This window comes from Rhynchophorus ferrugineus, unplaced genomic scaffold (assembly GCF_030347505.1).
Source record: "Rhynchophorus ferrugineus isolate W39M unplaced genomic scaffold, kcgeb_rfMv2 rfM4, whole genome shotgun sequence".
NCBI lineage: Eukaryota > Metazoa > Arthropoda > Insecta > Coleoptera > Curculionidae > Rhynchophorus > Rhynchophorus ferrugineus.
In genome coordinates, this window is record NW_027472583.1 from 29281611 (window position 1) to 29308035 (window position 26425).

A 26425-nucleotide genomic window follows, 5' to 3' on the forward strand; every position below is an offset into this window, starting at 1 on the left:
AAGATTCAGTTATTGTTATGGACGATGTACACTAAATATTTCAACAAGTACATGGACAAATGCTGTAGTTAAGGAATTATTTGCAATACATAAAGCATTTTTGAAGAGACCATGCTAAAGAGTAAACTATTTCGAACTATTACTCATTAAATATAAATAAAATGTTTAATTGCATTTTATATAGTTTACTTTTTAAGAAATGATAAAAAAATTAAAAAATGCGTGGCATATCAGATGACTTAACAATATGGCCACAGAGCATTACATCTTCCTCCCTATCACTGCATACTAAACTCGATCGAATTGATATGCAAAATTAATTGATATGATTCCTAAAGAATTATTGCAATAGACATGCAGGTCATCAAGGATATACAAGCAAGAACTACCTAGATATGTTGAAATGGTGGAATCGTTAACAAGTGTTAGATTGGAACTTAACAGTTTAGTTATTGACTTTTATTCATTTAATTAATTAATAATTATTAGCCATTTAATCATTTAAGATAAAGGCCCAAAAATAGTATCCCAGATGTTGCATACGTGCCGGGTGCAAGCAGCGTAGACCTTCAGTTAGTTCAGACCTGCCACCGTCGTTGCCCCAGTCTCCTTAGCTAACACCGCTGCAGTCTCTTTTATCTATTTTATGTCTATAAAAACCATCAACGTATTATTTCGGGGGATGGAATATCTTCCAAAGCTTTTTTTAACTATTTTTTTTCTGACTCTAAAGTGTCAATAAATAACTGAAGTTTGATATGAATTCTAACTATTATTACACGATCATTGATATTTGAATTATGGGCTTCCGGGTTAGAGCCGCGTTTATTGATTAAAACTAAGCAATCTTTTGCAATAGTTATATATTGCATCTTCAGGATGGGAGCTCTGATATCAAAGTTCTCTTGATCGAGTTACTTTATTTAAACAAAGTCTTCTTATTTATATAAATTCTCAATTATTCCTAAACAATCCATAATTCTATGAATATTTGGAAGTTATCCAAAATCATCCATTTAGAGGGGGCCACTCCATAAAAGTATGTGAGAAAGTTTGTGGGTTTGTTCTTCAGTTTCATTATTTTGAATTGTTAATAGTATAACAACCTGTTTTTAAGATAAAGACCCAAAAATTATATCAAACCTTTATTGCCTCTCGGCCTCACGACAAAATGAAAAACAAATAATCTTAAATGAATTGGTTCACAAAGAAACTTTCTGAACATTTGATCATTATGAGAAACAGTGCTGATACTAGTTATTGTAACTAGTAAGTTGAAAGAGGAAAAGAAAATGCGTTAGAAAAGTTTTTGGTTTTTATTTTATGTTTGAAGTTTCGACTAACAAACGAGAAGAACCACTCGTAACTGAGAATTGTCTACTAATTTTCTTTCGTCGTTTTCTTATTGGTCGGATTGTCTTCGATCTCATTCGACAAAGGGAGAGTTTAATACTCTCCAGTTCTATTCAACCGTTCTGACTGTACACCTAAAGCTTTCACGGCTCGGTCATTTTACACGGTCCCCTGTGGCGAATCTCATTATCCTTTCCCAGGACATCGTAGCTTCTATCCTAGAATTTGAAATTCAGCACCCTCTAATCGCCTTCGCCGCCCCTATCCCCCCTACATTTCGGACCCGGATCCCCATTTCCCTTCAGTTTCACCTTTCTCGAATCCTTATATATATTTCGCACAAGTGATCTGATATTAAATAATTTTAAATATATTACATATATATATATATATATATATATATATATATATATATATATATATATATATATTTTTTTCTTCCCCTTTACATAAAATATGATACGATGTTATCTAAATGTAGCTAGTAAGTTTTTAGTTATTTTTTGCTAAGAAAACAAAAGTTGAACGTGTTGTTATACCTCATATGTTATTTCTTATAAGAAAAAGCAAACAATTCAGCCAACCAACGTATGTTAATGGTAATTGCACAACCCATAGTTACTTAAATTTAAAAGTGAGTTAAATCAGCTATTAAAGAATACTGTCAAAGTCTCTTCATTGGCCTGAAACCTCTATGTTGTAAATATTTTTAAGTTATAACAACAGCTATACATTCTATAATAGTACTTTCATGTTAATACTGAAGAATTAGGTTACATATTAACATATGTTACAGTGTTAATAATAATCTAAAACCATTCCATTTTGTATTTACAAGCTCTCCAGTCCAAGATTGTGCATTGCATATATTCGCACAAGTACCGTAAGATCTGTTAAATAAATATTTAAGATCAGTATAACAAGTTAAAGTAGCTAAACTTTGGAAAGACCCTTGGTGTCTCTTCCTGTAAAATATAAGAAAATTAATGACATTTGCAAAAAATGTAAATGCGATAGGTCAAGTGCCTTATTCTTTTGTTAAACTGGGTGGATGTTTAAGCTTGAATATCATATAATCACAAAATTCTTTGTTTTGGATGGACTATCCTCTAAGGAATTTCATCCGAAGATACCAAAAGGGATCCTGTTAAATCATTATCTTGAAAAGGACAGAATAGCTACAGGTCAATGTTACTCCAACGATCTTGATCAAACCACTCGAGAAGATAAAGCTTGAAGAAAAATAAATAGAACGGAGTACCCGTAAACAAAGGCAAACTGCGGGATTTCGAGTACGATTTTCTTGGTTATCACCCTCAAAGTGCTTCTTAGGCTTGAAAAAGTAAATTTGTTTATAGGAAGGGCTTTGCATCCCGTGAAGGAGTTGTCTGTAGATGAATATTTTTACAAATTTCCTGACAATTACAACCAGAAAAAGTACTGATGTTGGAGAGATACTGTGTTGAAGACTAGAGGGGTTATGTTGAAACATAACATCCCAGATAAACGTCTCGGGGTTGCCAGCTATTCGCTATCGGATTCTAGTTGGCGTTGCTGGCACCCCGCCCGTGTTCTACATTTTGGATTATATTTCTGAGTATTTTGTAGACCGTTATTCCACTATGTAAAATTCGACATGACTCAAGGTCGCTACAAGAGACTTTTATTGTCCCGATTTCAAATTTTTAATTAACTTTGTATTATATAAATACACGGTGTTACTCAACATACGTAGATATGAAAAATTGTCATTTAATAAAACATTATGTGTTTTATGCTTTAATTACATTTTTAAATTCACACTTCAATAACCTGACCCAAGTATAATCTCAATTTTTTTACTGAACATGTTAATGTGAGATTTCTTTTATTGATTTTAAAACTAATCAAACTTCTAAATCAAAGATATCATGAACTATTTAAGACATTTAAAAAATTGGATTATTTTCAACGTTAACGGTGATCTCTCTTCAGCTTTTAACTTAACGCCGATATCGAATCCCATCCAATTCAGCTCGATAATTCCATTCTGTCTGCCGCCTATCTGCCGAATCATTAATAATGCACAACAACATTGCCGAATCTTCGATCCGCCTTCTTTCAATCGCCTTCGACCGCCCGTCGCCCCTCGCGCCTTCCGGCTCCCCCCTCCTCGTTAACCGACCGTCCCCGCAACGCCGAAACATCTGCATTTTTTGACCCCGGTTCTCATCATCGGGTCCTTTCTCCTGCAGATTTTCGTGTTCTGATTCAATAAGCTTCCTTTTGCTAACTTATTTGGGACTCGGAATTTATAGGCTAGGTACAAAACGCCCTCTGCCTCTAAGTAGCCAAGTTCTCGTTGTCTGCTTTGAGGTGATATCGGAGAATACATGTACAAAGCTAACAGTTATAGTATAGTAAATAGTACAATTCGTTGATACAAGGATGTTGATCTATAGAGTTTTCTTTAAAAAAAGTATATGCTACACAATTCGGCATATTAATATATAATATACACTAGTTTTGAAATGTATAGGGTTGAATAGTAAAAAAGCACTTTTAATTTACTGTAAAGCTATTTTATTTAAACGGGAATTAGTGGCGTCTTATTGGAATGACTGAACACTATCGTTCGAAGGAAGTAAGACCCTTATAATGTAAACACATCATTGGTCATATCATGTAACCATACACCAGACCGATCTCTTCGCACCTCCTTCCTGAAGCAACTAAACAAAAAGGCCGGCCTGACACATAGATGGCGCTACTAGAATTAAATCCATATGTATTTTTGTTAGCTCTAACTCTCAGTAGATGCGTGTATAAATTTGACAGCTGTCGGATCAATAGTTTGTGAAATATAGCATTTTGAGTGAAGGAGCTTTTGTTATTGTGAAAAAAAAATTACAAAAAGCAATTTCGCGTAGAGATAAAATATTGCTTTTTGAAGGGAAAAAATACAATTGAAGCAAAAACTTGATGCCGAGTTTCCGGACACTGCCCCAAAAATCAACTACAACCAATCAACAAATAGGGATTGGTATGCTAAGTTTAGACGTGGTGAAATGAGTACCGAAGACGGTGAACGAAGTAGACGCCCAAAAGAGATTACTGCCGACGAAAACGTTAAAAAAATCCACAAAATAATTCTGAATGACCCTAAATTGAAAATGAGTGAAATAGCAGGCAGTCTAAAGACATCAACTGGACGTGTATATCATATCATTAACAAATATGTGGGTATGAGAAAGCTCTGTGCAAAGTGGGTTCCGCGTGAGCTCACTTTTGACCAAAAACAATGACGAGTTAATGATTCGGAGCAGTGTCTGAAGATGATCAAACGTAATAAACCCGAGTTTTTGCGTCGATATGTGACAATGGATGAAACATGGCTCCATAATTTCACTCCAAAGTCCAATCGACAGTCATCCGAGTGGACTGCACAGGATGAAACCGTTCCAAAGTGTGGGAAAACGCAACAGTCGGCTGGCAAGGTTATGGCGCTGTATTTTGGGATAATTTTCATTAACTACCTTGAAAAAGGAATGACTGTCAATACTATTACATATCGTTATTGGACTGTTTGAAGGACGAAATCGCCGAAAAACGACCGCACTTGAATAAAAAGAAAGTGCTGCTTCACCAAGAAAATGCACGGTGTCAAAAATCCATGAATTGGGCTCCGAGTCGCTTCCTCATCCACCGTACTCTCCAGTTTTGGTCATTATCGCTGGGAACAAATTTTCTTCGAATGAAAAGATGATCGACGAAACTGAGGCCTATTTTGAAGCAAAGGACAAATCCTACTACGAAAATGATATCGAAAAGTTGGAAGGTCGCTATAATCAGTGTATTACCCATGAAGGGAATTATGTTGAATAAAATAAACTAATTTTGCCAAAAAATATGTGTTACTATGATAGGCCCGAGACTTTTCAATTGACCTGTTTTCATGGTATGATTTTTGTGGAATTATTTTCTTATGTAGAAGTTTTGGTCCCTCCAAATTCCAATAGTCAACTGTTGAGCTACTACAATCCGCCTTTGGTGGCCGTATACCCTAAACTTCAAGCTACTGTCTAAATTCCAATAGACTATATTAGCTCATAACAATTTCAGTCCGGCTTTGATTGCGTTATATCTTAGATGTCCAGATTTGGGCCTCTTGGGTTAGGGTGTCCTGCAACACATAGATGTTTTCTCTAATCCTCATAGTTTATAGCAAGGGGACTTTTTGAGTACCTTCCATCCACTCTGGTAACTTTGCCAAAGTATTGCTTGAACGGCAATACTTTTTCCAGGACAGCACTTAACAGTGTTAAAGAATGCTTCGAGCATTTCAGAATGATTGTGTGCGTTTATTAAATAACTCTGCATTTTCTTATATTTCATTTCAACATTTGCTCTAAAATAAAAAATTGGCTTCGATATTTGAATGAAATGAAAACATGAGATATTTATATTAATTCAAGCTTCTGATTCCATATCCGAAAAAAAAATACATTGTACATATTTAGTACATGTAATAATTATTGTGTTTCAGATGATATAATATTGTAATAGATTTGGTCCTCTTTAGAAACGAAATTATTCTATTAAGATATGATAATCAATTAATAGTTTTTCAATATGTTGTCCTCATAGTATTTTGTCCTCATTATACATTGCAGATAAAAGACGTAAAAAAGGAAATGTTTCATAAGCACTAACAATCTGAGTCTTTCTTGCTATTATTATAGATAGTACTTACATATACAGAACTTTTTAGACAAATCCTCAGTCTTCTTTCTCTCTTGTGATGTAAAAAGAAAATTATTAATAGTGTTTCATAAAGTTTTTGTTTATTTTTGTTATTGTTAACGTTTCATTTTAAAAAGGGAAATATTTCGTAAGTACTAACAATCTAAGTTTTTCTTGCTGTTACTATACGTAACTCTCTTGTGATATAAAAAGAAAAGTACAGAGTTTGGTTGCAAGTTTTAAAAAACTGTAGCACACTTTGATACTATAGGTCTGATAAATAAGCAAATTAAACAAACCAAAGGAGCAGATTGCAATTGTTTGTATGATAGTTGTATTGTAGGAAGAAACATAACCACGACAATAATAGATTTTGCCAGTCTGGAGGTTATCGGAGGTAACCTGTTGGAACGTTCAGGTGGAATATATTCTTCTGTTCATATGTATGTAATTTTATTTCACTCCATTATTAAATATGCCTCTAAAACTACTTAAAACCCTATTAGCTAGAGCCATATCTCAATAGAAATTGTATTTGCTTAAAATTCGTAAATTCAATCCTTGCTTCCGAATGACATCATTTGGTGCAACAAAAATAGCTCAGAATCAATATTCACATTCAAGTGTATCTTCAAATTCTTTGTTTTCATTGCTTAATGCTGATCCAAAAATTTCTCAAATCTATTTTTCGGGATGACGAGGAGCAACAGATCAACACACGCTGTCTATACAACCACATCGAGCGGATGGAGGAGGGAGAAGTTGTTGAAACGTTTTTACAAAACCATAACCAATTGGTCTAGTTTTTCGTATGGTATTTTTCTTTTTCGTAAGTATCCGCTATCTAGTCTAGTGCTTTAACTATTAATATTCTTTACATTTAATTTGGGAGCTAAACGCTTTAACCATTTCATCATAGAAGCAGTTGTCTACGATATATCTACGCGGTCTTATACACTATCTTTAATGCTTAAAAAGCAAACTGAATGGTTTTTGCACTGAATGACTTCCTATTTTTCGTCCCATCAGGTCTGTAATAACATTATACACAAATATCTGATTATTTTAGATAAACCTGCCTTTGAAAATTGAGCGTTTCCCTCGATTTCTATTTATATTCTAATGGGACCACTTCGGAAATGTACTCTCAAAATATTGAAAATCGACCTACAATTGACGGAATTGTCGAAGTCAGTTAATAATATGGCAAAAGGGATTACAATAAACACCACCAGTTCTAATTGAATATTCATACGTCAGACAGAACATCGTCATGTCTGTTGGGTTGGCTAGTATTTTATTAAAAATTGGTAATGTAACAAAATCGAGTTGATATCAATATAGAAATGTAATGAATCTGAACGGGCGGATAAAAGAACAGATCCAATTTTTTTTGTGGGCGATGGCGTCTCTTTGTGTTGTTAATGCGAAAAACCGGTCCGGAACCGTGGAAATTTATTTTCCCATTTCCGGGGTCAAATTAACACTATAAATCGTTGCCCCGTGGCTACCGACAATGACGCTTGCTCGAAAAAAACTGGATTTTATTTCGGACAACTGTCGCCGCCTATCGGTAATTCACGGAAGCGCCGCGGGGTACGCGAAAGCGCTGTTTTGTACTTTGTGACGAATTGTTATTGGATATCGAACGCCGGCGCTCTATATCTAAAAATTGAATTCGGTTCTCGGTGGGTATTCGCTTTTTTTCCGGTGGCACCGTCCGTCTTTCATCTCGATATCCAGCCAGAAAATGGAATTGGTTCAAGAACGTTCATCGAATTTCTCTTAACGCTGTTTTTATTAGTTCAAATGACGAAATATACGTGTTTGCAATAAAGGTTATGGATATTAATCTTACCTTTTCTCCTGTATATATCTGAAACATAAAGTCTGTTTTAATCGAATATGAAAAAAATTCTTATTCCCATCTCCAACCATCAAATATTAGCATTCGAAAAGTATATAAACCTTCAACTATTAATAGATGACAGCTAAAAAGTCATAAATTTTGCGGACTCTAGTACATCAAGGAGAATGGAAGTTATAGTCGTTCCAATAATACAGCCAATGTACATCATTAATTTTGTCGAATCCTTTGACATGGAAAAAACATATAGTCATAAAACACAAACAGCTTGGGCTTGAACTAAACCAAATGTATTGGCTGATAGGGCGTAAATCTAAATTATCATTAGGTAACAATATTTTGCTATATAAATCAATACTTAGGCCCATTTGGTATTGAACTGTGGGGAACTACTAGCAAATCTAACACAGCTATCCTTCAGAGCTTCCAGAATAAAGTGTTGCAAGTCATAGTCGATACTCCATATTACATCCCCAACAAACTGATTCAGCGCGATATCCCCTTAGAACCCATAACGAGCGTGATTCGAAGTGTTAGTGCGAAGTACTCTGAAAGTTAGTGATCCCAATGCACTCGCCAAACAGTTAAATGTGTGCGATGACAGTGAAGTACGTAGGCTCAAACGCAAACTACCATACGAACTGGTTAATAGATACTTAGAGTGAAATATTTTAGCCTTTAGAGTAAGTTAGGATAGACTTTAGAATAAGTTAGAGTAGTATCTAGAATAATATTTAGATTATAAGTTTGTACAGCAGATAACTTACTGAAGCGATCTTCTATATGTAAAAATAGTTATATTGTATAACGGAAATCATATAATAATAATTATTGCCTACAGGCAGGTTGTTGAAGTTCTAAGAGATTATTTCTGCCAAAGCCATTAAATAGCCAGAGTCAGGAACCGATTGTATCTCGAATCAGTTATTTCAGTTCATTAGAGGTCAGTATTTATGCTAAGAAATATTAAGTTGATGCAGTTTTATTGTAAATATTTTTAGACTGTTGCAGTTGCACTTAATATTAATAGCAGCAGCAGGTGATGAATCAAGATTATCTTGATGTTAGTTCTATTCGGGGTTAAATTTATGAAATGCATAAAAACAGTTAGTAATTTTGTCGTATAAATATTATTTAACACAATTATTTCAGAGAAAATTGTTAGTTTGGGAAATTTTCATATAAAACTTAAGGAAGTTATCCCCTTCGTACACTGTTAGAAAACATAGGATTTAAGTGGTGTAAATATAACGTACGAAGATGTCTAATGGAATTTCAGGACATTGTTTTTAAATAAATACCATTTTTATAAGCATATAATACAATTAAAGAAGATTTATTATTTCAATCTATGTATCTAGGTGAGAGATAGATTTTTCAATCTATCTGGGCAAAACGCTAATAAAGGGTCTAAAGCCTACAAAAGCGGATGGAAAAAGTAAAAGTTAGAATAACACAGGTTTTGTTAATTATAATGTTTCTTTTTTAAATTCTGTTCATAGTAAATATATTATTGGAGCTGAGTTAGTGTCTTGTCACATGCTAAGTATAAATGAAATGTTTGTGTTCTATGTAATTTATTTTTTGTTTTTTAAAAAACAAGGCTGTTGAAGACTGTAGAAAGAAGTATTGTCTACAATTATACCTTGGCTTTGGGCAAACTCCATCAAACAGAATTAATATTAGGCACTTGCATCTATTTTGATCAGAGATATCTATTCGTAATACATTTCTTAGTAAGTATAAATGTAAATAGCTGTTAAATAACGTAAGATAAATTTTGTGATTTTGACATTTCTCTGTATAGCATAACAGCTGATGCTGCTCTGTCATTTCCCAGTTGTTGGTTTTAGTTTCAGAAAATGTCAATGATATAAATGCAGAAAATATTTTTGAGAGATATTCGAACTCAAATCTTGTAGTAATTTTGAACAAATTGTCAATTATGTACTTGTAACCGGTTATTTGGTTCAGGTCAGGGTTTTTATGCTCTGCTATTTTCTTATGACATTTTTTATAACGGACATCGTACAAAAGTAGCAATCATCTACATACTTCTTTCTGTTTTCCCGATAACGTTGGTAGAGAAAATGAAAAGTATGTATGCTCACCAAGTTGGCCACCTGTACCACTTTGTTCTGCACGTGTTACAAAACAATGTCGGTGCCCACGACAGTTTACTATAGTAAAACCAAACTATTGAATATGCATCTGTGAGTTTATTGGTAATGATTTTAACGTTTATCAAACATATAACTTCCACAAATGTATCAAAAGCACTTTGAGTCGACTTTGCAACGTTGTCTCTGCATTTTTTTTACGTCACCTGACAGCCGTTATAAGAGCACAGTGCTGCCACCATGCACGAACTCGAAAACTAAAACCAATATTGATACACGGATCAATTATATATTAATATATATTACATTATTAATTTTCCTCAATAACTGCCTTAAAAAACGGTAAGAACACATACAATAATCTAATAATACATAATGTTTTTAAGAAGTAACTCTCCATAACTCTATCCAGAATTGCTAAAAATGTTAAATAAATCAAAAATCAACTAGTATTCGTTCTTAAAAACGAAATTCACCTAAAATATTATTTTAAAGAGGCATTATTAAGTGTATAATCGCGTCTTAAGAAATTCTCACCCCCAGACAGACAGCCACGAAAAAATTAAATCCTTTTCGCGGCGGCGTAACCGAAAGGCAGTGATCCGGATAAAGGCTCATCGCATCGCAGGAAGCTCAATCGGCTCAATGTCGCTCTATTTGCGAAGCCTCCAATCCCCATTAGCTGAACAGAGATATATATTCAAGCGCCAAAACAGGGACGTACTAAGTCTGTACTGGGCTGACTTGTAATACTCTGTAATATAATAATGATATAATACTTTCTTACAAAATATTTTTTACAAATCAGTACCAATATTTAATTAAATTTTCCGATTTTACATATTTATAAGTACAACAGCAATTTCTGTAAAATACCAAACACCTTTGCTGTAACAAAACATGAAAATAGATTGATGACTATAAAAAGGTAGTTTTATAGGGAAAAACATATAATATTTTTAAATATGATGAGAAACAAAAGCATGATTTAGAATTTAGACATTCATACTAGGAAAAAGAAAGTCAGTTTTTAAGATGGTTAAACACATTAGTTTCAATAATCAAATTCTATATATGAATAAAACATTTTAATCCAAAAATCTATTAATTAATTTATTTTAAATATTTATTTATATAAATTACCTTTAACAATGCACCACTGTCAGTTCAGTTTCTATAAATTGACGTATACTTGGTTTTTCCGTGATCTTGGACTAAAATAATTGCTTGATTAAACTAACCAATTACAATGTTGTAGGTTTCTACTACTTTGTAACAAAAGTAATGATAACGTATAGGTTATAATAACTACTTTAACTTCACCTTGCTGATAATCACTGATGTATCCTATTAGGATATATCTTAGGTGCTTCCATATATTTTGATGATTCGTTCGCTTAGAAGGGCCTTTGTTATTGAGGAAATTTGATGCAATACCCTTATTTTTCTTATAACTTTTTTCATCATTTTCAATTATAATATTTAATATTATTGGTAGCAATCCAATCCAATTTTTCAGTATTTCGATATCATGTGCCAACCAAATCATGCTGAATAGATCTCAAGAAGTGGTAATAAGAAGACGCTATGTCTGGAGTTATCATCATCATCAATTCATAGCCTCAACCAATACGAGGGTCACTATTTATATTTCGGGAATAGGAAAAAAATACAAATAGTTAAGCTGCGAATATATTTTTATTATTTTCAAAGTACTCGCCACGATGATCGACTTGCATACGCTTAAACCAATTTTCAAAGCATTTATTCCATTCCGAATGAGGTATCTTCAAAACATGATTTTTGAACGCTTTAAAAGCTTCTTAGGGAGATGAAAATCATTGACGACGTAGTTTAATCTTCACGGATTGGAACAAAATGAAGTCATTGGGTGCCAAATCAGGGCTGTACGGCGATCCATCAATTCGATGTATTGAGTGCTCTAATAATCTCTTGTTTGAGCCGATGTGTGAGAGCTCGCATTGCCATGATGAAGAAAAATCGGGCCTCTCTCGTTTGTTTTCCTTATTTCAACAAAGACTTCTGGCAAAAAAATGGTTGTGTACCAATCAGAATTTACTGTTCTACGATTCTCAAGAGGAATGACTAGTTTTATGACCAGTTTTTTTGAAGAAACAGGCCACGATTTTCAATGAAGTGCTTCGTGCGCGAACAGCTTTTGGTGGATTTGGTTCATCTTGGAAATATCATATTGTCGACTGCTACTTACTTTCGGGCTCATACGAATATATCGATGATTCGTTACCTATCACGATTTTATAAACGTCTTTCGAACCACCACGATTAAATTTCTTAAGTATTTCTTTGCACTCATCGACACAAGCTTTTTTCGAGCGATTGTCAAATTGTGTGGTATCCAACGCGAACATAACTTTCGCACAGCTAAGTATTCATGTAAAATCGCATATATTCTGGTAGAACTAATACTTAGGGATGATTCAATATCACAATAGGTGACATGACAATCTTGCTTAATCATTTCGCATACAGCATCGATGTTTTCTGGCACAACCACCGATATTGGACGACCTTCACGATACTCGTCGGACAGCGAACTACGAACAAGATTGAATTCACTAAACCAGTGATACACGGCTGTTTTTGATAGAGTTTCATCGCCAAAAGTCAAATTAAGTTGATGCACTCTTGTTGTGATAATCCACGTCGAAATTCACGATTCAGTTCCATTTTTTGCCGAGACCAAACTTTCAACTAAATATAAAATAAACGAATAGCGAACCATCGGATGGACTCACATGACAGCAGTATTGCCAATTCTCGAAATATAAATAGTGACGCTCTTACATTGCTGTGCATGCCGCAGAAATTCGAACATTCTTCTATAAATTTCACCACAGTTGGCGATCGGCTGCAGCTATTCTGCCCTTGGACAGTGTCAGTCTCCTATCTTTCAGATCGTTTTCAATTAGCTGATTCGATCATGTTTTCTCCGGAACCGTTCACTGTCTATTCAAAAGATCGATTTCACCACAAAAGACTGTGAAGAATGCGTTTATCTTTCATTCAATAGTCATGTCCAATCCATTGCAATCTGCATTTCGAAATTTCTTCCTCAACTGTGCTCTGGTTGCCACATCTTAAACGGATGACTTTATTTCTAATATAGTCTCGGAGAGAAACAAACCTAATTTGTTTTCAGTATAGCGCGAAAGGTCTCAAGTTTACCTATGTCAAACTGTAACAGAGTTCAAGTCTCGGAGTCATGCAGAAGAATTGGCAAGATAAACTTTCAAAAGGGACATCTTTTTTAATTGTAATACTTCTCTTCCATACGCACAATCTTAGAGAACCAAAAGCTGTTGCAGCTTACCCGATTCGGCTTATTACATCGGCGGTAGATTTCACTCTGTGTCAAACAACAAAAATAATGTTGAAATTTCAATTTTCGTTCCATAATTAGCGTCTGTATACACTAAATAAATCAATCAGACTACATGGAAATACGTTATGTATTGTAAAGAAATGTTAAAATTATCTGTGGCGACCGCCACGACCTTTTAGGACACCACGAATTAACCAACAACAAGTACAAAGGTTGTAAACGCCGGTGGATTGGTACCATGCAGTTCCAGGCTATGAAAGACCATCACGACGACGTCTCGCCCTCTTTTCTTTTCTCCATTCCCTTGTAACTGTACCACCTCCACATCGCTACCGTACTTCCTTTACCTTAACCTAACATCCTGTCAATTCTCCCGTCGACCACATGTATCAATTTAATAACGAAATAAACAAGTATTTGTCCAAGCAGTGTTTTTAGTTCTCGTGCAAATCCCTTCCAAAAATAATAGTGAATGTTCGGACAAGCAATCGCGTCGACAGCCGTTCATTCCGACCGACCGACCCGACGAACATTCCTACACATCTATTTAAAAACATTTTAATATATTTTAAAAAAATGGGAACGAAATTTTATAGTACCATAGTTCCAGCGTAATCAATCAACAAACCACTAATGAATATTTATAAATAGAATAATGTTAGTCGAACATTTAAAGCGGTTTCTATTTGTCTCGTTATAATTAAGAAATCGATTAGATATCTTCCTGATGCGGGCCTGTGGAGCGTGGTAAATCCGCGGAAAAGGCTCCAGGAGGCGATAGCGTCAGCCCTCGTCCCCCTCACGAGGCCGCAAAGCGAACATCAGGCGGTGTTCGCACGTTCGTCACTAACAAATTTTTCCGGGGGGTAGCTTTTCTGAAGCAATTACCGTTGGTGATCAGACGGTCGGCCTCTTTTTGCTCCCGTCGACAAGCTCCAGATGAGTGACGATTGAATTTGTCGAGATTGGCAGCCAGAAAGAATTCTTGCTCGTTTTTGTGGCGTGTCTTTTTTTTTTATTTTTCCGTTTGGCAACTGATTTATAGATCAATAGCTACCGCGAGAGGAAGTTTTCGTTTATTATAGGTATTTAATGATACCAAATAAATCGGCCGTGAATTTTTCCCAAAATAAAGTGGGATAAGTTCAGTATGTTAGTTACTAAAACACTAAATAAATGAAAAGTTTGCAATTTTAGTTATACGTCTAATGATACCAAATAAATCAGCGGTGGATATGTCTCATAATAAAGTAGGAAAACTTCAGTATATTAATTACTAAAACAATAAATCACTGAAAGTTTATGTTTTTTAATCAACTATTAATCTCTTATTTTATGCTTATTTATATATATTTTATTGCGTCTATCTGACTAAAATTACAAAACACTTTTTTATGCCATAAGTTATATCAAAATTACCAAAATTTTTATTCACGTTCCTATTAATTTTTTATTGATATTATAAAATTCTTTTAATATCTAATCATTATTCTTTTCATTTACATTATTATTACATTATTAAATAACTTTGATCTTTTATTATTGTATATAGGTTTTGTGCTTGTTGTTTGTAAATTGAGTTTTAAGATTAATATTAGTATGAAAAAAACTATAACGAAAAATCCAAACATCCTTTGAAACTTCTAAGAGTACTAGTAGTCTATTTCATTATTTATAACACTCAATCACTCAATAAGTCCCGAGTCATACTAATATAGCAACAGTTTTTTGGTAAATTTCAAATGTATTCATCAAGATACTCTCTTTAAAGAGTAATGTAGTAAATACAGCGCTCCTCCAGTTTATGTATATATATTTTTGTATAGTTTTTTCATAAAACGATTTGTCTTTTTGTTCAAAGTAGGTTTCAATGATTCTATTGTGGTCTACAAAGCATTCAGTAGTCAGTGAGAGCCAGATCTAGACTACATGATGGGTGGTTATGCTCTTTAAATATACAATTAACGATTATTTCGATAATTAAAAAAAAACTCTATTGAGGCTTAATTAATCAAAACTGAGAAATACCTGTACCATCGACTCATGCTAGTATTAGCTAGCTTTTTATATTAGTACCTTCTTTTAATACCTAGTTTGTAATATGTATCTATTTTTATTCGTATTATATAATTGTTTATTTTTCGGATTATAATATTAGAACTATCAACAGTCATCAATATGTATCTGTAGAAAATTTAAATTTGTTTTACAGTCAGACTCAGTTTATACTAATTAAAAAGAGATAGATGTTGCGGGTTATAAACCGGCAAATACATTTGACAACTTTTAGCATTGCAGCTGCACTGAATATTAGCAAGGACAAGGTCACTAAAATATCTTTAAAAATAATAAACAATATAACCTTAAATTCACCAAAAAGAAACCGTCTTTATGCGAAACGGGTAATGAATCAAGATCAGCTTGATAGCTGTATTAGAGATCAAATATACGAAATATATAAAAATAGTAAGTAGTTTTTTCAGTCGAAACATAATTTAATATAATTATTTCAAGGAATAAAAGAATTATTCTGTAAAGTATCCATAAACAGCTGAATGATATGCAGCTATTTGAGGGTATTGTAGAAGGTTTGAATGTATTGTAGAACATCTCTTCATGCACTGTGACTTGAACTGCTTTAAAACTGAATTGCTTTAAAAGAATACAATTTTTAAAAACATATAACAAAATCAAAGAAGAATTATTATATCAATTTGTATATTTAGATGAGACATGGATATTTCAGAATGGTACATTGGGTTATAGCATTGGCAAGATGATAATAATTATAGTGTAAAGACAACAAAAGTTGATCGAAATATGTAAACTTTGGAATAACTATCGATAAGGTTTTGTTTGATAAGGTCAAGGTTAATGTTTTCCTCTAAGTCCAAGAGTTAAAGTCTTGAAGAAACCATTGCAAAAAATTAACTATTTGAAATTGTTAATAATTGGTAAATATAAATGAAATATATAATTGCATTTTATGCTGTTGAAAAGTAAATGCTTTTTTAGAAATAAGCCTGAGAAAATATACATAGTAGATCAGATTGCTGAACGTTATGGCCACAGAGAATTACGTCTTCCTCCCTATCACTGCATATTTAAACCAAATGAGTTGATATGGGATATTGCAATGAATTATTACAAGTCGAGAAGGATATTCAAACCAAAACTGTCTGAATTTATGGAAATAAGCATTGTCGACACTAGCATCCTTCGGTTTTGATCTCGATGAGTTCGATAAGACACATTGACAAAGAAATTGAGGAATGGTGTAATTGTGATCAAGTTTTTGATAGATTGGGAACAAACAGCTTAGTCATTCACTTGAGCGGTGATTATGAAAGTGACAGTGATTGAATAAAACTTTATGAATGTTGGTTCATGATTCAATGCTGACAATTACCAAGATAGGGTGACGAAAGAGAAGAGTGAAATAGCTTTATTTACATATGTTTTAATGTTCATAATATACATGAATGTTTGTTTAAAATTATACAGATAAATAATACTGTTTTGCAGATATGGCAAATGCGTTAACCAGAATAGAGTGATTCATAATGTTTTATCAAGAAAGATGTATACAGGTAGTAACAGAAAAGGAGATATACAATAATATCATAATGACTTTACAAGGAAACATTGCATCGAAGGAAACAACAACTAAGCGTAAAAGGTAAAATGCTTCTAATAAAAGTAAAATTTATTACTCGTATATACAATTGCTAATTAGGTGGATTAGACCTTCGGGGGATTCCACAACATAAAAAAAAACCGCTTCTAGAACTACATATACTAGTGTGGAAAAAAGTTTAATGTACATATAATAAAACAACAATTGTAGATGTATCATTAATTGTAGTTTTAAGTTCTTTGATAATATATGAACTAGATATACTATGATATTAAAATAAATTATATTACATAATATTTTTGTTTAATTATTTTATTTAGATTAGAATTTTGTTATATGTCAAAGTCAAAATGTATTAAAACTCAGAGTTGATGCGGCAACATCGCGACATCAATTCAGAAGGCGTGGGTTCACTGCTTGAATAGACTATATATTTATAAATATATTACCAATGGGTAAATCGGTCGAGAATATTGTAAAGTATGACGTTCGCGATGAAGGAACTTCTAAAAATATTTAAGAATGTCAAACTGAACCTCCAAATTAGTATAGTTATTGAATTGTTGGTTTCATGGCACATTGGATCAACTTGCTGGAACCAAGTTTAATTGATCTGATGGCGGTAATAATAACTATCGACTGAAAACATAGTCAAAAAACTAGCGACTGAAAATAGTACGGTTTTTTTTCAATTCGTGATATCAGACGAAGATGTCCGAATCCTTTCCTGTATAAATTGTGAGAGAGGAAAGGACGGAGATAAATGCTTGGGGCAGTTAATATGTGCTTACATTTTCCAACGGCAGTATAAGTGAGAGGGCGTTGTATAAATTCTTTCGAAGTAACGAACTAACTTTAAAAAAGAGAAGGAAAAAGTAATTACTGAATACTATTATAATAATAATACATAATATGCAATTGATAATTTAAATTCAAGCGAAGTAGAATTAGTTTTATATTTGAATGTTCTGTGGATCTGTAAAAAGGAATGCAATTTTTCTATGGAATGGAATAAGACCCCACAAATGTTTTATTGTATTTTGATGTGTTAATTGCTATTTTTAATTAATATACTATAATAAATATAGACAATACAATAGAGGTTAAACAAAAACTAAAGATATACAATAACCATAAATACTATATAAGAAATAAACATATACTTAATCGCAGAAAAAAACTAATCCATGAGATAATTAAAAATCATCTGAATGAAGTGATATAAATGCTTTATATATAATTAAACGGAAAGATTTTTAAACAAATGTTTCCGAAATAGTAATCGGAATATTACCTATTACTGACATAAAGGCAGTCAAAATATTTTACTATTTATCATTCTCAATTTTAATTTTTTTACCCTATTACATTAACAATCTTGAAAAATATAATATCAAAATGTTATAATAATAATATACAATATATCGTTATTTATAAGCAAACTACCAAAAAAATCATATAACTACATATAACATTATATGTTAGCTATGTTTGCTGTATCGAATCTTAAATAATTTTGGCGCCCGGTACACTTAAACGGCTATCTATCGTCATGAAGGGTCATGAAAATTCCTGCGACCCCACATTACACGTATCGCTGAATCCCTGGACCAAACCCACCCCCGCTCGGCCCCACGCCGCCCCTCGATGCCGCTGCTGCCTGACAGAATGACATGACACAACGGTATTACGTCGGATTACCTGGGTTTAGCCACGCCAGGCGTACCATGTGACGGTTCACATGGACCGAACACACGTGACGGATTGATCGTCTCTTAACGTGTTCTGGTCTTTGTTTTCGACGACGAAATAGTGGTGAGATGGGGCTGATGAACGTGGGGGGAGTGCCGTATGATTTTCCTATGTTAGAATATACTACATAGATCCATTTTAGTTGAAAGCATTAGCATAAGTCGTGGCATTTAATTTTAAATGTTTCTTTTAAATTCATGTTTAATAAAATGGATGAAATTAATCTTTTAATCAAATATAACTTTTTGTTGTAAACAAACTACAGGGAAGTGAACAAAATGTAGTATATGATTGCCTAGTTGAGCGCATACGTACTTAAATAAAATGATTAATATATAAATTTAGTTGGATTTTGTAAGACGTTTATTAGCCTGCATTTCATTCAGTAATTTTAACTAACGATGTTGTTTCTCCATGAAAGACAATTCATCACAATGCGACTACAATATCAACATTTCAGGATAATTAGTTGAATTGAATGTTGAAAAGGTTTACTCATAATAAAATCAAACTTGTATCAATACAATCTCATTATGTTGGTCAAATTTACTAATATACTTTTCTTCTTCACTAAATAATTTAATATAATAAAAATAAAGTTTTTAACTGAGGTATTGAAAACATTAATGAAAACGAAAGAAACTAAATAAAATTGATGTTATTTATGGCATACCTCAACATCTCTACTTTCAATTATGTATATTCACATACCATTACTGTATTTCCCTTACATTTGTTTTTAACACCAATGTACTCTACATATTCTTTTTATTTCTAGATTATTTTCTTGTAACTTTCTTTTTCATCTATTAGCATCTAGTGTTTTCCTTAAATATTCGAATCAAATTGTTTGCACATAATATTTTTTTTAATAACCACTAGAAATCGTGATATTAATATTAATATATACAAATCTAACACACCCTACTAAACAGTGTTAGATAACTATATAATTACATTTTACATTATTTTCCATTATATGTGATTGTGTGTAATCTATTATGTCAGGTTTAAAAAAATTACCTTTATTATCTTGGTAATTTTGTAGATAATTTTATATCTAGAATATATTATAATTTTAGTCACGTTTCTGAATGAATTTTTTACCTATATTATTTAATATACTAACAGATACTTACTGGGATTATTATATAATTTTAAACTCAATTGTCACCCCAAATCGTTATAATTTATTCATTTCGTCAATACCAATGAAAAAAACTAACTTTTTGTTACTTTTTTCTGGATTTCATTAAATATATAAGACAGCCATATATAGCAGGTCAATTGAAAAGTCCCCGGCCTACTATAGTAAAACACATTTCTTTGAAAATTAGTTTTTTTTTATATAACATAATTCCCTTCAAAGATACACTGATTATAGCGACTCTCCAACTTTTCGAAACCTTTTTTGTAGTACGATTTGTTCTTTGCTTCAAAATAGGCCTCAGTTTCGGCGATCACCTCTTCCTTCGACTAAAATTTCTTCCCAGCGAGCATTCTTTTGAGATCTGAGAACAGGAAATAGTCGCTGGGTTGGAGAATAGCTATAGAGAATAGAAACAGCTCTGGAGAATACGGTGGATGAGGAAGCAATTCGAAGCCCAATTCATGGATTTTTGCCATCGTTTTCATTGACTTGTGACACGGTGCATTGTCTTGGTGAAGCAGCACTTTCTGTTTCTTCAAATGCGGCCGTTTTTCGGCGATATCGTCCTTCAAACGGTCTAATAACGCTATGCAATAGTCGCTGTTCCTTCTGGTCCTTCCTTTTTCAAGGTAGCCAATGAAAATTATTTCATGCTCATGCACATAAAATACAGACACCACAATCTTGCCAGCCGATTGTTGCGCTTCCCCACGCTTTGGAGTGGGTTCATCGTGTACAGTCCGCTCTGATGACCGTCGATTGGACTTCGTAGTGAAGTGATAGAGCCATATTTCATCCATTGTCACATATCGATGCAAAAGCTCGGGTTTATTATGCTTGATCATCTTCAAACACTGCTCCGAATCATCAACTCTTCGTGGTTTTTGGTCAAAAGTGAGCTCGCGCGGCACTGATACCGACAATTATATGATGTACACGTTCAATTGATATCTTTAGAGTGTCTGCTATTTCATTCAGTTTCAATTTACAGTCATTCAAAATCATTTTGTGAATTTTTTATTCGTTTTCGTCTGTTACAACATTTTTTGAGCGTCCACTGGGATCACCGTCTTCGGTGCTCATTTCACCACGTCTAAACTTAGCATACCAATCGTTGATGGTTGAATTTCCTAGGGCAATATCCGGAGACTCGGCATCAAGCCAAGTTTTTGCTTCAATTGTTTTTTTTCTTCAAAAAGCAATATTTTATCAAAAGGCGAAATTCCTTCTTATTTATTTTTTCAAAATAAGAACAGTTGCTTCACTCAAAATGCTCTAATTCACAAACTAATGATCCGACAGCTGTAAAATTTATACACTCATCTTTTGAGGCTTAAGGCTAACTAAAAACATATGGATTTAATTGTAGTAGCGCCATCTATGTGCCAGGCCGGGGACTTTTCAATTGATCTTTTATTGATAGTATCTAGTATATTTCATTGTAAATGAAAATGTCTATTATTTACCCAAAAAACGTCAAAATTATAAATTAACAATCTATCAATTATTAAATCAAATTTAATTTTAATTGAATTTCATCCTCGCCCCTGTCCGTTCCGGATATCAACACCCCCCTTCCCCCTTCGAATTTGCTTTAACCGACACCATTCTCGACACCAACTTCTGGATTTGCTCTCGATTTCTCGGGGCCGGGGCCCGGAACTTTTCCTCGGCGAAAAGTTCCCCGGCTTCGCTCCGTCGCCCCCCGTCCGAAAGGATTGAGAAGACTATGGTGTCATGTTTTGTGGGCGGCAAAGGATGTGGAAAGTTGTCGAGTCGACGATCTTGTACACTTTGAGAAGTTGCTTGTTTGGCCGCTGCCGAGTTCGGCAAAGTTACATGATGATAAGCCCGGCGGTGTTGGCGGAGTTTGAAATGTACGAAATACGGCGTGAGAGGGACGCGGGAGGGGCAGGAGGGGGGTGGATTGAATACGACTAAGAAGATAAGGGTGATATACAAATAAAATTCTAAAATTAATAGTAATTTCAGTTTTAGTTATATATCAAGGTAAATAATACAATTTATTACGGATAGAAGATATTAATCTATTTTTATCAGTTTAAGTCGGTTTAAATAAGAGATATTTGCTTTTTCGAAAATTATTCGTAGCGCCTTAAAAAATAATAAATCATTTCAACAATTTATTCCTTGCCAAATATCTGTTCGACCATTAGAACTGACAAAATTCAATGAAGAATTAGATGTTCATACTGGATAAAGACTATTGATTGCTCAGTTCAAGCTTCAATTGAATTGGAGAAAATAGGAAATAAAAAATCGTATAATGTCAATGTTATTTCATAAAAAAACTAATATTTTGTTATCTTCACAAAATTTAAAAGATTGCTCAGGCTATGTCATATCAATCAAAACAAATAACAGGCGGAAGAGGCAGTATTTAACGAATGTAGAGACTCCAATAGGATACTCAATTCCTTAACTTATCTACCCTAATAGTATCAAAACTTTAGAGTGAATTGATATGACTATGTTTGGACTTTCGTTTACCAAAACATACATACTATATTAACTGTTGCGGATTATATTTAAGTATGAGTCCAGTAATTAAGTAGTCTATTCAGACTCAATGAATGCCATTCAGACGATCGATATCGTAAACTGGCAAGGCTCAACAGGGCGATTTGACTTGCATTTCCAGTCATATGAAACCCCTAGTTGGACTAAGCTAGAGTAGTTCTCAATAGATTCTCGATTGATAATTGTTATCTCACACTTATATATCAGGTTAAGTATATCAAGAGAAACTACACCTTTTTGTAACCACTTTGACTCTATTTGACATATTTTACTTGATTCCTAAACTCCTCATCTACTCAACCATCTCATCAACTCATCTCATCACCTATAATATACTCAACTCAGTAGAAGGAATATTCATAACTGATATCATATAGCCTATTGAAAGTTTATTTGTACATGAGTCATCGAAATTTGTGACGTCAAAACGTTATAATGTTGCTGCATCAACTCTGAATTTCAGTTCAGTGGAGCTTTAATATACAAGACAATTCTAATAAAAAATAAAATCAAAATAAAATAATTAAATAAAAATAGTGTTATCAAATATAAGATATATCAAAAATAAATCTGACAGAGCAGTCTTTGACAGGCTCATTTGTATACGTGTTTGAACTAATCAGACAGCAGTGTGTCTCTTTTTAACTAGAACAAAATGAGAATGAAATTATTGTCTGATTCTGAAACGAATGTACAAATTGTAGTAGGCAATACATTAAACATCTTGATGACGGATATACAAATAAACTTTGAATACTATATATAGTCCTATTGTCAATTTGGGAGAAATAAAGTTTCAATTTTCTACTTAGTCGCTTATTTTAATAACTTATTTTATCTCCAATATTTCCTTTGATAATTTAGCTTTTGTATATTCGTTTTTTATGAATCCGTATTCACTAATTAACTAATTAATTAATATAACACAATTGTTTTGTGGCGGTCTACAAAAAAAAAACAATTTCTTAGATTGTCAGATTCTTCTAAAATCACTAATCACTTCTAAAAAATCAATAGCATTTTTCTTTAACTTGAACGAAATGCAATAGATTTTTAATATGAACCGATGCCTCTATGTTAGATCTGAATAGTTCTGATACTTTTATAGAATATAACAGATATTTACAGTGACAACATTCAACTCTCTTATATATTAAATAACTAATAGTAAAGAAAAATATTTATCATATTTAATAAATATTTATTTTTTGAAGCTTCAAAATTCGGAACATAGAACTTATATTGGTCGTAGTGATATAGTTCAAAACGACACTGTATTTCAAATAATTGTTTGTAATGCGTTATAATATAAACATTAAAAGTGTTATGATTAACAGAAATTTAATAAATAAAATCGACATAAGTTAGGAAATAGGTATATAGATAGATTACATCATTTAGATATACCATAAGTATTGAGCTATAGACATAATAAAACTTACCGTCTTTATTCATACTAGCTTGGAAACATTTCGATAATCTACAAGCTCTGCACTGATTTCTGTGAGTCTTATCCACTGGACATCTACCTTTCAGATCACCAGTGGCCTTACAAGTGTACACGCGATTCCTGTGGATGCTGCGCTTGAAAAAACCCGAGCATCCTGCAAAAATGTATTCAAATTTGAATATTTCCAAGCGTTTTCATCAGAAGAACTTTTAATTTAAATTGTTATGGAAGGGTGATGGTGCTTACCGTCGCAACTGTAGATGCCATAATGCTTTCCCGAGCTTCGGTCACCACATACCTTACAGGGAATATCTAGAAGTCGATCCCCTGGAACAATAAGAATATATAATAATAAACATTAATATATTATAATTCTATCAACAATATAAAGATATTGAAGTACATGCTTATACCTAGTTGATTATCCCTAATTATACGGTGATGTTATAATAAATTTTAATCTTAAGATTTTTTAAATAAAGGAATAACTTTATATTTATATTTTACCTATATTTTCATGAGAAAATTATTTTTTCTTCATGTATTTTTCTGCTCTTCTCTTGTTAAGCCATAAAATATGACTTAGTAAGGTGAAATACATTTCGTCAATGGGTCTGATTCTCTCTTAGGATATAAACATGTATTATTGTCCTAAACCTAAGCAAGTACTTTTTAATTTTATTTAGTAAAGCCCAAGTTTATTCTAATATTTGATATTTAGTTCTTAAGAACTGTCTGCTTTTAACATTATATGATGCATATGCATGATTACTGAAATGAACAATTGAACGTAATCCATGGAAATTATATTGGAAATGGAAATAAAACGAGAACGTTTCCTGTAACAGATTGGTGGCAAGAATAGCAAGTCTGTTATATTAACTAAACAGTATACCTTTAAATTATTATTTATTTTTTACTAATATTCAGGTAGAAATTATTTGATTAGTTTATTTCCTTTAAAGGTATCGGCATTTAAGTAAATCTTATCTAATTTAAGAAAAAGCAGTGGCAATTCTTACAAAGGAGGTAACCATAAATTACTTGAACTTGCAATGAATTGAACTTGAACTTAAGTTAATAGCAAAATTACATCTTTATCTATAAAATAATTTAATTTTCTTTTGTCTATAAAGAAGTTTTAGATTATGAGCAAGTAAAGAGTAAGTAGGACTGACAGTAAGAAAAACTATGGATAATGGACATATGTAGCCTAAATTATTTGTAATAATGCATTTTATTATGCATTAGTGAATAAATATTTTCAAAAATGTAATTTTATTTTTAAAGCCTTCATCGCTTTTGTTTTAATTTTCTCAATGGGCTCAAAATGATATATACAACCTGTTTGTACTGTAACCAAACTGTTTCGTGTGGTTTTGAGGAATAACCAGAAGTTCGACTGGACTAAATCAGGCGAATAGGGCAATTATGCCTGAGTTAAACATGCGTTAATCTTTTATTTTAAAAAAGACGAAAAAACTTCATCGCACTGAGAAAATCCAGAGTTGTCCTAATTAGGGAATCGTGAGGTTAATAATACTCAAATAATATAAATACTATTTTTAATCGTTTGACCGTGTGGAAAATATGCATAATGAACGGCACAACGATGTTAACGTCTTTCTATTTTCTGATTACAATGCACGTAATGAATAAAACTATTAATTTAAATAAACCATTCTTGTTGTTAAACGTTACATAACAAATATTCTGAGGATTTCAAATATTTTTTGATTTCAAGATGTTGGACTTCAGTACAAACACATTATATATTTGAATATGTGTAAGAAAGAAACAAAAAATAACGAGACATGAACATCGAAAAAAGCATTCTTAACAAAGTGTCAACTTACCAGTTCCCATTCTTCGGCCGGTCGAGGGCCTGACCTTTCCCCAAATGGAAGAATCAATCTTGACAACTGTCTAAAACCACTCAACGAAAAGGATGACCGAACGGCAACCACCGGATCGAATTCTGACCGATAACGAGTACCAGAACTCCAAATAACGACACCGAATCGATACGAGTTTTGTCCGTTGATGTTTACCAGGGGGTTGGGGTAGCAGGATGCGCGTTCGGCAGCAGGGAAAAATTCGAACTGACTGCCGTTGCTGCGAGGACGCTTCCTGGCCTCGGCTATGGCGGGAAAATTGAGTGGCGGGCAGGTCCGCAGGCCATTTTGTCACCACCCTTCGCTTTGCGATATCACCCCTCCCATTCCGACGTGTCTTTTGACAGGATGGGCTCGGAGGGGCGAGGAGGGGTACGCCGGCTGGTGTACGAAAGCGTTCTAATGATGATACCTCTAATCTCATATTAAAATGTTTCTGTTGAATAAATTAAGGGATACTTGGCTTTATATAACATTTTTATAAATGTGTATTTTTTCATTTTTCGAATTATATTATATGTTGAGTTATTATTTGATCCAACTATTCGTATCTTCCTAATATTGGAAAATATGT

At 33.1% G+C, this 26425-nt stretch overlaps 1 protein-coding gene across 1 annotated transcript in view; it reads right to left on the reverse strand.

Moving 5' to 3' along the window:
* The window catches only part of dsf (nuclear receptor dissatisfaction), a 41467-nt gene extending 15645 nt beyond the window's left edge, over positions 1 to 25822 (reverse strand). Inside the window, exons 1-3 of the mRNA XM_076404003.1 lie at positions 25813 to 25822; positions 24203 to 24283; positions 23949 to 24110 (exon numbers count right to left, since the gene is read on the reverse strand). Coding sequence (XP_076260118.1) covers positions 23949 to 24110; positions 24203 to 24283; positions 25813 to 25822 — 253 coding nt within the window. The remainder of the gene's footprint in view (positions 1 to 23948; positions 24111 to 24202; positions 24284 to 25812) is intronic.
* Between the last annotated feature and the right edge of the window lie 603 nt (positions 25823 to 26425).